At 41.9% G+C, this 16,538-nt stretch overlaps 1 protein-coding gene across 3 annotated transcripts in view; it reads left to right on the top strand.

Annotated features, from left to right (window-relative positions):
• The window catches only part of SMARCE1 (SWI/SNF related BAF chromatin remodeling complex subunit E1), a 35,471-nt gene extending 19,038 nt beyond the window's left edge, over positions 1 to 16,433 (top strand). For all 3 annotated transcript variants that reach the window (XM_077459861.1, XM_077459860.1, XM_077459859.1), the window contains 5 exons: positions 930 to 1,101; positions 3,902 to 4,074; positions 9,119 to 9,220; positions 11,291 to 11,534; positions 15,210 to 16,433. In XM_077459861.1, coding sequence (XP_077315987.1) covers positions 930 to 1,101; positions 3,902 to 4,074; positions 9,119 to 9,220; positions 11,291 to 11,534; positions 15,210 to 15,433 — 915 coding nt within the window. In that variant the 3' untranslated portion in view covers positions 15,434 to 16,433. The remainder of the gene's footprint in view (positions 1 to 929; positions 1,102 to 3,901; positions 4,075 to 9,118; positions 9,221 to 11,290; positions 11,535 to 15,209) is intronic.
• Positions 16,434 to 16,538: the final 105 nt, after the last annotated feature.

Genomic DNA, 16,538 nt, shown 5'->3' with positions numbered 1-16,538 from the left:
CAGTGTTGTAGTGTGGAAGGTTCTTTTACTATGAGAAGGCATGGATCTGTGTCCCTGCTTTGCAGGAACACGGGATCCATTACTTTGTTCAGTACAAAGGCAGTTCTGTCAATAACAATCAGCGGGTGCTGGTGAACATAGTCTGTGGGACCCGCTGATTGGCTCCCGCTGTGTAGAATCAGTGGGAGCGAGCCGGTAGCAGCACCCGCCTGCTACCCAAAAGTCCAGGATCACGTGTGTGCGTATCTTTTTTTATTGTGCTCCTGCGTGGCTGTGCTGTAGCAGTAAAACTTCTATAGGGCGGTCAGCAAGTGGTTAATAATCGTCACATTTGACGCTGAATCTCCTAAGCATCTGACTGATGCCATTGACACATGTCCATCGACACAGGCCTCAATATTTGTCACATGAGGTGGATAGATAAGAATATATAGATAATGTTTTATGATGGGACAGTTGGTGCACTGACCATTCTCATTTTGGAGAGGATGTGTATAATATATATATTTAGTTTAATTTCTTTTTTTTCAAAAAATCCTGCTTCTGATGCTGGACATTTCACAGGCTTGCAAATGTTCCTACCCCAATTCAAAATATTGGGCAGTTGTATTCGCACCCTTTATTCTATTTGGATAAACATTAAATCCTTGACCGTGCTAGGTGAAAAAAGTGCCTGACAACATGGCAAGGTATGACTTCTGATTCTGCTCACATACCTCAGGACACATCTTCATTGTAGAAAACAGTTGGTGTCACCTGGAAGGTAATTTTAAAGAGCAAGCCAACTTTTCTTTTTCAGGGGCAGACACAGTAGACCCAACCATAAAACTGACTACTTTTATATGATCGTGTGGGTTGGACTTAGGGAGGTCGGGTTCATACCTCTTGTGTGAAGTATTAATTGTGGGCTTTTGTGTGATTTCCTGCAGATCGAGTACAATGAGTCAATGAAAACCTACCACAACTCGCCTGCTTATCTCGCTTATATCAATGCCAAAAGCAGAGCCGAAGCCGCCCTAGAGGAAGAAAGTCGCCAGCGCCAGTCCCGCATAGACAAAGGAGAGCCTTATATGAGTATTCAGCCAGCAGAGGATCCTGATGGTGAGTCAAACATAACATTCAGGTTTATTTACTAAAAATGAAGAGTGCAAAATCTGGTGCAGCTGTGCATGCTAGCCAATTGGCTTCTAACTTCAGCTTGTTCAATTAAGCTTTGACAATAAGCCCTTGTTCACACGGCGCGATTTGACATGTTAAGTCACAGCCTATTGCCGGCAACGGCACTGTCTCAATCGGTGCGACACAGACTTTGCGGCACTGCTTTTCAAAAGTAGTTCCTTCACTACTTTTGGTGACTTTCAATAGACAGCTATGCATGAACCTGTCTCCCCCCAAACTCCTACTGAAATGCGGGTCTGAAATTGTGCAAGTTCATCTGATTTCAAACCCGCCTTCAGTGTGAACATGCCCTAAAACTGTGAAGCGGATTGGTTTCTATGCAGAGTTGCACAGGGTTTTGAGCTCTCCAGTTCTAGTAAATCAACCCTCGTGTCTTGCAGATTGACTAAATAAAAAATGTATTACGACTTGCAAGCCCCTAGACTTTGACAGGCTAAAACATTTACAGCAAATATGGAAAATACCTGATCATCTTGCCAGACATGCAATATCCATCGTCACCTGTGAGCTGAACGGGGCACGAAAATGCTGTCTGTAAACTACTAATCTACATTCCCTATGCGATGGAAGATAATAAAGGCGGGTGCATTGGGAGTCATTCCTGGGTGGAATGAGTGTATCTACCCAGGGGCAGGAAGTTGTATTCCCAGAATTGATAGGTGCTAAAACAAAGAAAAGCAATGCAGCCACCACTTTTACAAGCTGGTAAGCTGCAATGCGTTACTTTTATTTTTGGATTTAAATAACCTTTTTATATAATTAGAGTAATGTCTTAAGGAAGGAACCTATGTACACACAGCTATAGGATCCTTTCTGTTAAAGCAAATCTTATCGAGGATACTATCTGTAGTAGTGGCAGGAAGAATGTACCTTGTGCCACCTGCAGTTACCATTTTTGATAATTCTCAGATCAATATTTATGCATCTAAAAAGAGTCCTCGCTGCCTCTTATTTTTAAAGATTATATTTTAATTCGGGAATTTTCAAAGCAAGTACAACCAATTGACAGAGAATAGGAAATGTACAGTAATTATCTTAAAAAAAAAAAAAGTGTGTGTGTGTGTGTATATATATATATATATATATATATATATATATATATATATATTCGCAAATCAAGGACATTGTCAAAACATGCATTTATAACATCAACGTAAAGTGAGTATATGTGGCAAAAACCAAAATAAGGCCTCTTACACACTGCAGCTTGAGAAGGCTCAGTGCAGCGATTTTTGTCTTCTAAAATACAGTCCACTGTTTAACATTGTGGCTGTACACACGGGCCGTAAATAAGTGCTGCCTATTCCTGCATTAAAAGAGGGTGAGAAGATCTGGGCTCCAGGTCAATATATTGCACCGGCATGTGCAAATAAATGCGAAAGCGCATATGAGCATAAATGTTTTGAATATTTAATTTGGCCTATATGCGCAGCACAAATGCCTGAAATTGCACAAATGCCATAAACCCCGATGCTCAAGCATCAGTGCCATATGCAAGAGGCCTAGTCCTGCTGTATCTGGTAATGCTCTATTCTACAGACTCTTCTTTCTGACCTGATGCTACACCTTACACTGATGGACTCTGGCATTGATGTTTGAATGATATGTTTATTTGAATGGCATGTTTGTTTGTTGTAACTGACAGATTCTGTTATGGGCAGAAAATTTACAAGTTGTAATATTTCATGTATAATCTGTCCTTCAGATCAACTTTACCCAGCATCTATATCCACCATTCTATACAGTTTGGGTTATGTCCCCAATACTGCCCATATGTGTTCACCTTTTCAGTCTAAAGGCCTTCTCCCCCCCCCCCACTCTGGAGTGGAGAGGGTTACACCATCTGTTAAGTGTTTATTGCTGTCCCCACTGGGCGGAATTACCTCTCTATTTGTCTGCTGGCAATTGCTGCCAAGACAAAGTGGGGGAAATCCAAGAATTTTAAATTGTAATCGCAGCATAAGATGAGGCCAAATCCTCCACTTAAGGACACTTGTTCCTGGAATGGCTATTATATACATTTTCAAGAGATTTCCTATTTGTTCAATCTCCAGGACAGGAAGTAAGGAAGTCTCTGCAGGGGGACACGGGTAACAAACAAACTTGGTAGGGGTGGGTAAAGCTAATAAAAAGTTAGCTTTTCTTGCTTTTTAAGCTGTAAGTGACATTCTTGCGCGACATTGCAGTGAAACAGCCTTGGATCACATTTCAAGGATAAACGTAATTACAGGAAGTAAACTGGTACATGCAATTTGTATAATGACAATATTAAAACTGAGTTATGAGACACATTGTATGTGCTGTAACACCCCCTTTAGTGGTTCAAAAAGAGGTGTTCTTGATCCAGTAGTTCTTTTAAAAAAAAAAATTCCAAGACCAACACACAAGATATTAAATGTGAAAATTCAGCAACGTAAGTTGTCCACATGGCAGGTTAAGAACCATTTAACTGTAAAATGGTAACACTTGGATCTTGCATCCGCCTCAAGAAATCTCACAATTACAAAGTTATGGTTGGGTTTCCACTATACAGTTCTTGTCTGGATTGCATGAAGATCATTTCCTGTTGATGGGTAGAACCATTGGGCAGGAAACAGAACCTGCATATGGAATAAACAAATGTTGCCATTACAAACTATATGGGGGGGGGGGGGGGAGGAGGAGGAGGTTGTAAAAAAAAAATGGTCAGACTAGTATAACAAAGCTTTGCTTTGTCTTGCAGACTATGATGATGGTTTTTCCATGAAGCACACTGCCGCTGCTCGCTTCCAGAGGAATCACCGGTTAATCAGTGAGATCTTGAGTGAGAGCGTAGTGCCAGATGTGAGGTCCGTGGTCACAACAGCCAGGATGCAGGTTCTTAAGAGACAAGTCCAGTCCCTCATGGTGCATCAGGTGAGAACAATGAAACTGAACCCCATATTATGCTGTGTTTGTGCTGCAATGCTTTTCTTGAGCATGTTGGCTTTTATTGGTATGAGAAATGGTCTTTTTCAGGAAAGCACAAATTGGGATTAGCTGTTGGATGCTGCTTTTAGATTATATTTTAAGGAAGCCACGAGTTCTGTGCAGAATCTCTCTGAGCCATGTCATTCAGAAATTGACTGGAGTTTTTACAACAAACTTTAGAGGCTGGTAGAATGAAGTGGGTTGAGGCATAGATGATCTGTTGTAAGTGCTGTATGCTCCAGTAGTATCCTTCAAGATGGGAAGTTGGGTTAAGGCTCTCCAGCAAGTACATGGACTGCAGTAAAAGCATTCCAGGGGCTATAAAACTTTCCAATTCCAGAAAAAAACCTTGAGCTCCATTTTGAAGCTTATTCCCCCCCCCCCCTCCCAATCTTTCAGCTTTAGCCACATACAGCGCTGTGGTCCAGCAATGGGATAAGAACATCTGCTCCCACACTAAGGAACAAACTAGTGTCAGGACAAGTCCTGCTCAGTCATTCACAGAGAATTTTGTAGTTAATATTACAAAGCTTCCACTGAATGACTGAGATGGGCAGATATCATGATCTCTGACTCAGCCATTCAGAGGAAGCTTTGTGTTCTTCCAAAAAAAAGGGCAAAGTTTCCTGTGAATGGTTGAGCAGAGATCAGCCCAACTTGATTTTGTTCCGAGTGTGGGACAGGAAGTCCATACAGGACAGAGATCTGCTGCATCTGTTAATGAAATAGTTTGGCCCAAAAAAATTTAACAACTTCTTCAGCTTCCGAAGGTTTTACCCCCATCCTGACAGGCCATTTCTTTTTGCAATACTGCATTGCTTTAACTGACAATTGCACGGTTGTGTGACGCCTGTAACCAATTAAAATGATGTCCGTTTTTTTTTTTACCACAATTGGAGCTTTCTTTTGGCAGTATATGATTACCTCGGCAGTGTTTATTTTTGCGCTAGAAACAAAAAGTCCGACCATTTTGAAAACATCTTTTACCCTTTTGCTATAAAACGCATCCAGTAAAAAAATGTAAACATCTTTTTTTCTTCATTAATTTAGGCCAATATGTATTCTGCTATGTGTTTTTGGTAAACAAAACCCCAGTAAACCTATATTGATTGGTTTGCGCAAAAGGTATAGCGTCTACAAACTTTGGGATAGCTTTATTTTTTTATTTTTTTGTAGTAGTTATGGCAGCAATCCGCTATTTTTAGCAGAACTGTGACATTGCAGTGGACAAATCTGACACTAAGTGACACGCTTTGGGGGAGGCAGTGACACCAATACATAAGTTCAATACTATAAAAAAAAATGCAGGCACTGTACTAATGACACTGGCAGGGAAGGGGTTAACATCAGGGGCGGTCAAAAGGGTTAACTGTTCCATGGGAGTGCTATCCTACTGTGACTGAATACGGAGATCCGTGTTCCTGCTCAGAAGAAACACAAAATCTGTCTTACTAGCAGAATGGTGATCTGCCTCTCTCAGAACTATCTCTGGGTTTCCGGCAGACATCCGCTGGACCCGCTGATTGGCTCCTGCTGTATCCTGTCATAGTGGGAGCGGGTCTCCAGCAGCGCACCCCAGAGCTGAAGAATGGAATGGTGTAAAGGTACATTCATTTTGTGCTTAAAGCGGGAGTCCACCGGGACTCCGCGTTTTTTTTTTTTTAAAAGCCAGCAGCTACAAATACTGCAGCTGCTGACTTTTAAAATAGTGACACTTACCTGTCCAGCGCGCCCGCGATGTCGGCACCCGAAGCCGATCTCTAGGTCGTCTGTCGGGTCCTGCCGCCGCCATCTTGGGTATGGGAATCAGGAAATGGAGCCTTTCGGCTTCATTTCCCGGTTCCCTACTGCGCATGCGCGAATCGCGCTGCGCAATAAGGACGCTCCCCGCTGCCTCTGGGATCTGTGTGTTTCCCAGCAGGCAGCGGGGCACTTGCGGAAAGGGGCGTAAGTTACGCCCCTTTCCGCAGAGAGCTATCCCGGAAGTGGGTGCAGTTACCTGGATTATCCAGGTAACTGCACCCCCCTCCCCCCTGAAAGGTGCCGATTGTGGCACCGGAGGGGGGGAGGGTTCCGATGAGCGGAAGGTCCACTTTACGGTGGACCTCCGCTTTAAGGTCCGCCCTTCCGCATTATATGTATGTGGGCTGTCCTTAAGTGGTTAAACTCCACTAAAAGCTGGAGATCAGATTTGGGGTTTTATAAATTTAAAGTCTGATGTCAGTCATGTAAAAGCACAAACCACTGTTTTTTATGGGTTTTAAACAATATTTTGAATGGCTCATGTGCTTGGCAACTTAAACAACTAAATCGCTTTTTATGTGGAGTATTTGTTAAAAAAGGAAGGGAAAAAAAAAAACTTCAGATTTCCAGGAACTGCTTTTTACATCAGTGTAGCAAATGGTCAGGAAAGATACAAAAAAGTAATTACAATCAAAGCCATGTAGAAACTACTATTACAAGATATTATAATGTGATTTTGTACTTTAATGTAACAACTAGCAAAAAACACATGCAGATCCAGAGTTCTGTCTAAACAGGAGCTGCTGTATTGATAAAAAAGGTTTTCGTTTTCTGCTCCTGGGGTGAGCTGGTAGCTAATGTCAAGCATAACTCCCCCCCCACCCCCCCCCCCCCATGACAGCAGTACAGGGAAAAGTTCCCCCATACTAGCCGCCACTTTTTGAAAATGGAGTGGCCGTGTGGGGCTCCATGAATGAATTACAAGTCACCACATCCTCTGCTGTTGAGCACTGTGGTATTTCAATGAGTCTTCCTGATCGTTTGTACAATGCTTTCCAGACTCCTAAAAAAAAAAAGTAAATGCACATTTTTATCTGTGCAAAAATGTATTTTCCTTAAAATAAAGGAAACTTCTCCTTTATAGAGGCATTAAATCCTAAACCAAATCTATTGCAGCTTACCAATCATTAAGGCTGGGTTCACACATCTGTGGTGCGAATTGAAGCTCCGTTTTCACAGCTAATTGACAAAGAAGTAGTTCAGCGTTTCACGTCGGTTTTTTATCAGGTCAGGTTTACATCAGGATTTTATCCTGTTCACAATGGAATGCATCTGCGAATCAGATGCGTTCCCATAGAAAATGATGTGCTTGCAATTCGCACCGCAATGCCCAGAAAACGCACAAGTTTTTTGGGCAATGTGGAGTGCGAATGCAACGCACATATGTGAACCAGCCTCATTCAAATTTAACAGCAGCAGCAGTGATTGCTGTATAAATGACAATGGTCCCAAAAATGTCCGATGTGTCCGCCATAATGTTGCAGTCACAATAAAAATTGTGTAAAAATATGTAGAAGAATACGTATCGGTCTAAACTGAGGAAAAAAAATGTTTATATATATTTTTGGGGGATATTTATTATAACAAAAAGTAAAAAATAATGCGTCTTTTTAAAATTGTCGCTCTATTTTTGTTTGCAAAAAATAAAAACCGCAGAGGTGATCAAATACCACCAAAAGAAAGCTCTATTTATGAGGAAAAAAGGATGCCAATTTTGTTTGGGCGCCATGTCGCATGACCGCGCAATTGTCAATTAAAGCGACGCAGTGCCGAATCACAAAAAGTGGTCTGGTCTTTGACCAGCAAAGTGGTCCGGTGCTGAAGTGGTTAATGGCTATGAAAGATAAACTGCTATGTAGGAGTTCGTCCTAAAGAGTGCTGATGGCTTCATCAAACTAGAAATGTCACTGCATTTGCTAAAATGAGGTAGATTTCCCTCACCCAGATCCACAGGTGTGGTTAAAGGTGTGTTCTGAATCCTAAAGCTTCACATAATGGGGACACAGATCTGCTAACGGCATGCTAAAGTGAACTAGGCTTTACTAAACATTTTGAATTCCTTATTTAATGGTGCTTTCTCTGGTATGACAAGGTTAGAAAATAATTTGGCAAACAGTACTAATAAAAGTTCTGACGATCAGCCACCTTACTTAGCACAAAAGTCCCTAGTTTGGAATGTTGGTGAAGTCAAAACTCTTGATCTGCATACTTGTTTCTTTGCCAGTTGTTAATTTTCTTATGAACCATAAAATCTTAATTGGTGGTCCTAGTTAAGAGAAGTATGGGTTTGAGGGGTTTTCCTTCCATGTCTGTCTGTCAGCTCATTGCATTCCAGAAGCCAAATTAATAGGCATTCCTGTTAGCTTAAACCAGATCTGTTACTTCTGCCCCCTCTGCTGTGGATTTTGGACTCGTATTTGGTTGAAAGGAATTGATGGATACAGCTTAAAAAGTCTGTGATTACATCTAGCACCCCAGGATTGGGGGGGGGGGGGGGGGTATAGTTGTGCTATTAATATCAATGGGAAAAGTCTGGGGCACTTTGCTGGGGGAGGAAATATTATTCAGTTTTTTAAAGACTGAGTTCTAAGAATTGGTGATTTGACACCCTTACCGATTTTATGTCTGGTATTAAATTGGTAAGATAGTAGGAAGCTGACGGGGTGAGCTGGGGAGTGGAGATAAATTTTGGATGTGGTCACTATAAAGATGGTATTGGAAGCTACTCAAGGTTATTAACTGACCAAGAAAAGATCTAGAATCAAACAGGTCCAGGGACAGAGCATTAGGGAACCCCTAGGAAAAGAGGATTAGGAAGGTTGTAGGTGACATTGAAGGAGCGGTAGGTAGAAGCAACAGGAAAGAATAGTGGCTTGGAGGTCAAGGGAGTGGGGTGTTTGAGGGGGAATTGGTGGTCAGCTGTGTGGAAGGCTGTATAATGGTAATAGTACTGACTAGTGTCCAGTGTCTTTTAGTAGGGGTGTCTTTTAGTAGGGGTGTCTTTTAGTAGGGGTGTCTTTTAGTAGGGCTGTTTCTGTGGACTATTGTGGAAGAAAGCTGGAAAGTAAGGGGTCCAGGAGGATGTTGACCATGCTAGCTCAGTATCTGGTCCACCTAGAAAAAATGGGACATATTTTACTGAGCAATCCTGTTGCCACTGTCTCACAATCCTCTTGACTTTCACCAGCGTAAACTGGAAGCAGAGCTACTACAGATTGAAGATCGTCACCAGGAGAAGAAAAGGAAGTTCCTAGAAAGTACTGAAGCTTTCAACAATGAGCTTAAACGGGTAAGTCTTAATTTAAAGTGGAGAACCAGCTATCAAGAGTGAGGCTGGGTTCACAATATTGCAAATTGGATGTCTGTTACACAGCATCCAATTCGCATAGCAGGAGATTGTGACCGACTCTCTATGAAGCCAGTTCGCACCTCTCCGCAAGTGTGAATTGCACAGGAGTCCTGTGCGTCTCTTGGTCAGTTTCAGGCGCAAATTCAGCCCAAAATTTAGGCTGAAATTGTACCTGATACGGTGACTGGAGACACACCAGACTCCTGCTGTGAGCCTGTATTGATAGTGTGAACCCAGCCTGAAGGGGGAAAAAAATTCTTTACTGACTGACGTACTTATGAGCTTGTTCCAAAAGAAGGCTTCCACTTGGGTGTTGGGCTCAAACCCAGAACCTTTGAAAAAGAATGCATATTTCATTGTACATTATACACTAATCAATAATACCATTGTGGCCACCCACCTAATATTGAGTAGAGCCCCCTTTTGATTGAAACAGTCCTGACCCATGGAGGCATGGACTCCCCTAAATTCTGAGGTATCTGGCACCATCAGTAGCTGATTACTGCCATCACTGGCTTTACGTTCTTCCCTTGCCGCATCCTGGTGCGTCTCTTCCCCAGATAAACGATACACATGCATCCAGCCATCCACATGATGAAAACGTGATTCATCAGACCAGGCAACCTTCCATTGCTTTGTGGTCCAATTCACGGGTCCAAGGTAGGCACTTTTGCCTGTGGTCATGGGTCAGCATGGACACTCTGACCGGTTTTGTGGTCACATAGCCCCATACAAAACAAACCGCGATGCACTGTGTGTTCTGACACCTTTCTATTGGAACCAGCATTAACGTTTTCAGCGAATTGAGCTACGATAGCTCTACTTCAGCTGCTGCCTGTTCACTTCCTGGATTTACAGACACACCTCCAGTCCTGCAGCTCTCATTGGCCCCCTTTTGACTCCGAGAGCGAGCATGCCACAAGCCCAGGCTTTTTTTTTTTTTTCCCCCCTAGACAAGAAAGTGGGCTGTATAAGGTATTTACTGCCAGGAAAAAAAATGTTTTACTATCCAAAGTTAAAACAAGGGCAGAAGATTAAAAAATATAACTGAAGTTCCGCTTTAAAGAGAAGCTCCAGGCTCCTGCAGAAAAAAAAAAAAATACTGTAGCTGCTCACTTAATATTAGGACACTTACCTGTCATAGAATGCAGCGGCGTCTTCACCCGAGCTGATTTTTCAATCGGCTATTGGGTGGCCCCTACTATGCTCAAATCTCTGGTTGGGCCAGCTTTGGTGGAAGGAGGCAAACGTCTGGTTGAGTTCGCCGTGGCGAACTCACCTGGAAGTGGGAACCTTTTAAAACCAGGTATCTGCTCCCCAAAAGGATAGCTCCGCGGATAGCTCAGTTAAAATGGTTGCAGCCAAACTTAGTGGAGGGAGACTTCTGCAGCATATTATGTGAGCAGACTGCAGTAGTTCTTCAACCTCTGTTGTCATAATGTTATGGCTGATCAGTATATATTACTTTTTTAGTAGCCCAGAGTCCTAGTGGGTAATTACTTTGCCTATCACATAGGTAGGCTTATGCATAGTGTTTAGTACATACTTGCTCTTATACAGCTATGACAGTAGGAATGTAGTAGCAGGAGGGATGTACTTAAAGTCTCATGCATCAGAAAACATCATGATAAATGAGTAGGTCTATTGTTAAAGTCCATAGGGCTATAACATGACAAGCAGTACCCTTAGAGTGAAGCAAGTGACTCCGTATTGTGGAATAGAACAGAGGGATGCCAGACTAAGTGCAGCATTAAAATCAACAGTTTGAGGGTAAGAAAAAGGGCAACTCACAAAAGGATGAATAATTCAAGCACATATCGTGGTGGCAGTCAGTCTCTGGACCTCTCTGGATTGTCTCAATGGTGTGGCATCATAAGTTAGTCTGGCGCCCCTCTGTTCTTCTTTTCTGATACAGACATGGCAGAATGATGTGTTGTGTTCTTTGCTCCTATAAATATCGTATGTACTTGCATGATTCCTAAAAGTATGATTATTTGTTTTTTCATCCAGTTATGCAGCCTAAAGGTGGAGGTGGACATGGACAAGATTGCTGCAGAAATAGCCCAGGCTGAGGAGCAGGCTCGCAAACGGCAAGAGGAACGAGAGAAGGAAGCAGCAGAGCAAGCTGAGCGCAACCAGATCGCGGCAGCGGCAGCTGCCGCTGCTGCCGCCGCCACAGCCATCGAGGAGGAGCAAGAAACGCCAAAGTCTGAAGAGAAGACAGAAGAGGAAGAAACGCCTCCCATGGAGACTGGTAAGTCCCAGTATAGATCTAGTGCTGATGCCTGACCATCAGAAAAACCCATTTTATCACCGTCTCTGAATGTAATGGTGATTGGCTGAGTTTTGGCAGTAAGGAGGGTGACCATTTTTATGATGGCTTTTCTCTATACCGGTTGGCTGGACATCTTTCATATAAGAGATGGGATGCTGTGTTGAAGTACATGCAGGAATATGGAATCAAATTTATGGCTTTTCATAAACTGTTGCTTCCGCTCTAACTGGGTTTTATGCTTCAGTCCCTCGAAACTCCAATATAAATAAGTATTTAACGTGTTGCATCGATTACTGGGTGCCATAGCAACCCTCCAGATATCCGAAACAATGCTATGGTACCCAGTAAACCCCTCTACCAACCACTGAGGCAGTCACATGACTCATCCTGAGTGTCATCACAAGTGATAATCGTATCTGTCATAATGGTTGTGTGTCTGGGGAAAAAGTGTAAGCTTTAGGTTTATTAATCAGCAGGAGGCACAGTATGATCAATTAAATTAAAGTTTAACCCCTAAACACTGGCCGTGCCATACAGGTTAATTTAGAAAAATTTGAATATCATCAAAAAGTTCATTTAATTTCAGTAATTCAATTAAAAAAGACTCCTCTTGTATGGATTCATTAGACATCGAGTAATATATTTCAAGCATTTCTTTCTTTTAATTTTGATTATGGCTTACAGCTAGTGAAATCCCCAAATTCAGTATCTCAGAAAACTATCTTGGTGTCGCGTTCTAATCAGCTAATCAACACCTGTAAAGGTTTCCTGAGCCTTTTAAATGGTTTCTTAGTCTGGTTCAGTAGGTTACACAATCATGGGGAACACTGCTGACTTGACAATTGTCCAGAAGACAGTCATTGCCACCCCCACAAGGAGGGTAAGTCACAAAGGATCATTGCTAAAGAAGCTGGCTGTTCAGAGTGCTGTATCCAAGCAAATTTATCACTTCAGCCCTGGAAGATTTTACCCCCTTCCTGGCCAGAGCACTTTTTTTTTTACAATTTAGCACTGTCACTTTAACTGACAGTTGCGTGGTCGTGCGACATACCCAAACAAAATTAGTTTTCTTTTGGTGATATTTGATTACCCCTGCGGTTTTTGATTTTTTTGCGCTATAAACAAAAAGATGGATGATTTTGAAGAAAAAAATTTTGTTTTGCGTTCTGCTATATCCCCAAAAAATACATATAAAAATATATATATATATATATATATATATATATATATATATATATATATATATATATATATATATATATATATATATATATATATATATATATATATATATATATATATATATATATATATATTTCTTCCTCAGTTTAGGCCAATATGTATTCTTTTTTGGTATAAAAAAAAATATCGCAATAAGTGTATATTGATTTGCGCATGTGCCGTAGACAGCAGTGCCTGTCTTTTGGTAAATATCTCCTAAACCGTGTAGAGCACTTTGCGATTCAGCACTGTTTATCTTTAACTGACAATTGGGTGGTCGTGCGAAGTGGCACACAAAATGTCGTGTCCCCCCCCCACATATTTTGGTGGTTTTTATTTTTTGCACTATAAACAAAAAAGAGCGACCATTTTTATAATAAATATCCCCCAAAAATATATTAAAAACTTGCCCCCCCCTCAGTTTAGGCCGATACGTATTTTTACATATTTTTGGTAAAAGAAATAGCAATAAGCGTATATTGATTGGTTTGCAGAAAAGTTATAGCGCCTACAAAATAGGGGATAGTTTTATGGCTTTTTTATTATTTATTTTTGGCAATTTTATTTTGACATATTTGTGACCATTGGCATTTTTGCAGCGATCAATGCTATAAAATTGCATTGATTACTGTAAAAATGTCACTGGCAGTGAAGGGGTTGTGTGTTCTAACTGAAGGGGGGAGAGGACTATGCAGGGGAGATGACAGATCATCTGTTTATACTCTGTATGAACAGACAATCTGTCTGTTCTCCCCTTACACAGATCCTGGTTTTTGGTGTGCCCTGAGCGACCAGGAGAGCCCAACGTTAATCGCGACCGCCGGTCACTTGCATTGGCAATGTGGGCGAGCAGCGGGTGCACCCCCCTAGTGGCCATCTATAGTACTGACGTACCATGACAGCGATTCGTGCAGCCCAGCCATGTTGCCGCAGTATAACTATGGCGGCTGGTCGGCATGCGGTTAAAGTTTCGAGTTGTTGTATCTTGACATCCTGATGGAAGGACATTCGGATGCTTATGCTTAATTTCACATCTTTTACTGTTTATTGAATATACTTTCTATGACATTGTCTTGCTTGAATTTGAAAAATAAATATTGGGAAGAAAAAAAACTTTATTTATTGGTCTTATGTAATAGTCAAATTTTCTGAGATACTGAATTTTTTTAGTTTTTCACTAGCTGTAAGCCATAATCGTCAAAAGAAAAATGCTTGAAATATATTGCTCTGTGTGTAATGAATCCATATCATAGGAGTTTAACTTTTTGCATTTAATTACTGAAATTAACTTTTTGATATTCCATTTTTTTGAGCTACACCTGGTTTGTATGGTGGTAGGCTTTAACGCCAAGCTGCCATATCTATGCATACAACTGGTATCCCTTGTTTGGGCTGGGGGTGCAGTTGTTCAAAGCTAGTGACCACATTGTTTCTGAAAGCTTTCAGTCACTGCTTCCAATGAGGACCTGGAAATGAGATCCCGATCACTGACAGTCATGGCCTAGGAGCCGCCACTACATTAAGCCACTGATGTTGTATTAAGGGAGACCCACTGAAAGCAACACTGCTGTAAGGTGAAAAATGCTTCACATGAATTATTTCATAACCCTCCCGGCTTAAGTTAAACTAAATTTGTTTCCTCTGACATCTTTGCTGCAAGCAATGAACGCAGTGCCAGGCAGTACTGTGGAGTAGCTGGTCTAATCAAAAGCCTTATTGCACTGACTTCCATTACCTTTCAGGAAATCTTATTCTTGGCTCTTTGGAAAAAAGAAAAGTTATCCACTGAAGGGTTAAAGTAATTCTAAAGGTGAAAAGAGGAAAAACTTTTAATTTGCAGCTCCCATCTCAGCAACCCCCACTCACCCAATACTTATCAGAGCCACATCTTGATCCAGCAAGTGCATGAGAGCAGCTGCTCTGGGCTCTCTGCCTCCTCATTGGCTCAGACAGCAGCAGATTTTGGGTGCATGAGTTCCCCATAGCAAGCCACCTGCTGTGGGGGCACTCAGCAAGAGGCAGGAGCCAGGAGTGCCAGCAGGGGACCCGAGAAGAGGAGAACCTGGGTTGCTCTGTGGAAAACCACTGCACAGACCATTACTGAACTGAGCCTTTATTATCATACACTCAAGGCAGGCCACTGCAGGTTTATTGCATATAGACTAGCAACTGGGGGGATTATTGCACATAGTCTGGAGACTGGCAACTGTTAATGTGAAAACTAAGCTCTATACTGGAAGGAGCAGCTCACTTCTGACATGGATGCTGGGAATTACTTGATTATTGAGGACTGGATAGTGAGAGATAGGTGTGTGTGTTGGGGGAGGTTTATAATTGGTGCAACCTGCTCAGTTCAGGATTAATAGGACTGTGACTCAACACATTTTTTGGGACTTGCCTGCCTAATATATAAATTGCATTTCTTATTTCCAGAGGACACGCCATCTCTGCCCCCTGCAGAAGAAACTAGTGAGAGCCAGCAGAATGGAGAGGAGGGGACGTCCACTCCAGAGGACAAGGAAAGTGGACAGGAGGCTGTGGACAGTACACTGGATGAAGGAACTAGTGACAGTAATACCGGATCTGAGACTAACAGTGGAACCGTGGAAGAGCCAACAGCCGATCCGATCACAGAGGAGGGAGAGCGGAAGGAATGAGCATCCATCTACAGTTTTCCACGTGACCCAAACCTTGGTTAGACAGCAATCCAAGTCATTCCTAAACATTAGTGACCTAAAAAAAGAGAATGCTACGAGAGGTTGGATAATATCTGCCAGTCTTTTCCCTGGTTTGATGGGTTCCATTGGTTTAGTGACAAAAGAACTGCGTAGAGCTGTTATATGTTGGGGTTTTTTGTAACATCCTAATTGGCATAGCTGCAAATGTACATGGGAGGATCACCAACGATTGTTCCACTTAATCTGAATAACCTTATTGGACCCATCTAAACCCAGTGCTACAATGGCACACCTGACAGATCAGTAAGCCTTTATATACCGTAATGAGAAATAGATTTTTGGTCGTAGGGATATATTCATATTCATGTTCATTGAACTGCAGCCATCCTTTTGCAGGTACTTGTCTACCCTTGTGTGTGTGTCTGCTCCCTTTGTTTTAGGGATAAGACTGACAGCAGTGGGAGGTTTTACCTGGTAGTCCGGGGCTGAACTGTACACACAAACATGCCACTACCAAATCTATTTTGAAACCTCAGTATAGGTCACTTTAACTCATCAGACATCGCTTAAGTTACAATTTACATTTTCCCTCATGACGCATTCCCTTTTAATCTGCCACTTGGAAAATGCAAGATTTTTTTGACCATCTTGGAATTCGGTACTCCCTGAAGCACTGGGCTGTGAGAAGTATCCAGCAAGCAGCGACGGGGGTGAAGTCAGTATTGCTGCTGTGCATACTTGCTCCAGGTCAAAGTGCTAAAGCCGAGACAGCCAGAAACATAGCATTTCATGTCAGCGTGATGGCCAACTCTGTCATGACAGGCGTCCTTTAACGTCCCCTCCATCCAATTCTGCTGCAGTTTTGTAGCTGAATGTTCTCCACACAATTTTTAATGCTGTTTTTTCGATGACAGTGTACAAGGTTGTATTTTTTTTTATTTTTTTTAATACCTGAAGATTGAATAAAGATCGAATCGTCTTTCTTGTGTTTGATTTTCATTATGTAAACCGAAGCTACGCCTTTTAAAATATAATATACTCTGCCTCTGTAAGTTACTGGTTCATCAGATAGACACAAATTAGA

The sequence above is a fragment of the Lithobates pipiens genome, unplaced genomic scaffold (genome assembly GCF_037356315.1).
Source record: "Lithobates pipiens isolate NorthernLeopardFrog02 unplaced genomic scaffold, aLitPip1_a1.2 Scaffold_28, whole genome shotgun sequence".
Lineage (NCBI taxonomy): Eukaryota > Metazoa > Chordata > Amphibia > Anura > Ranidae > Lithobates > Lithobates pipiens.
The sequence above is the reverse complement of the archived record's forward strand: the minus strand, read 5'-3'. Positions and strand labels throughout refer to the sequence as shown.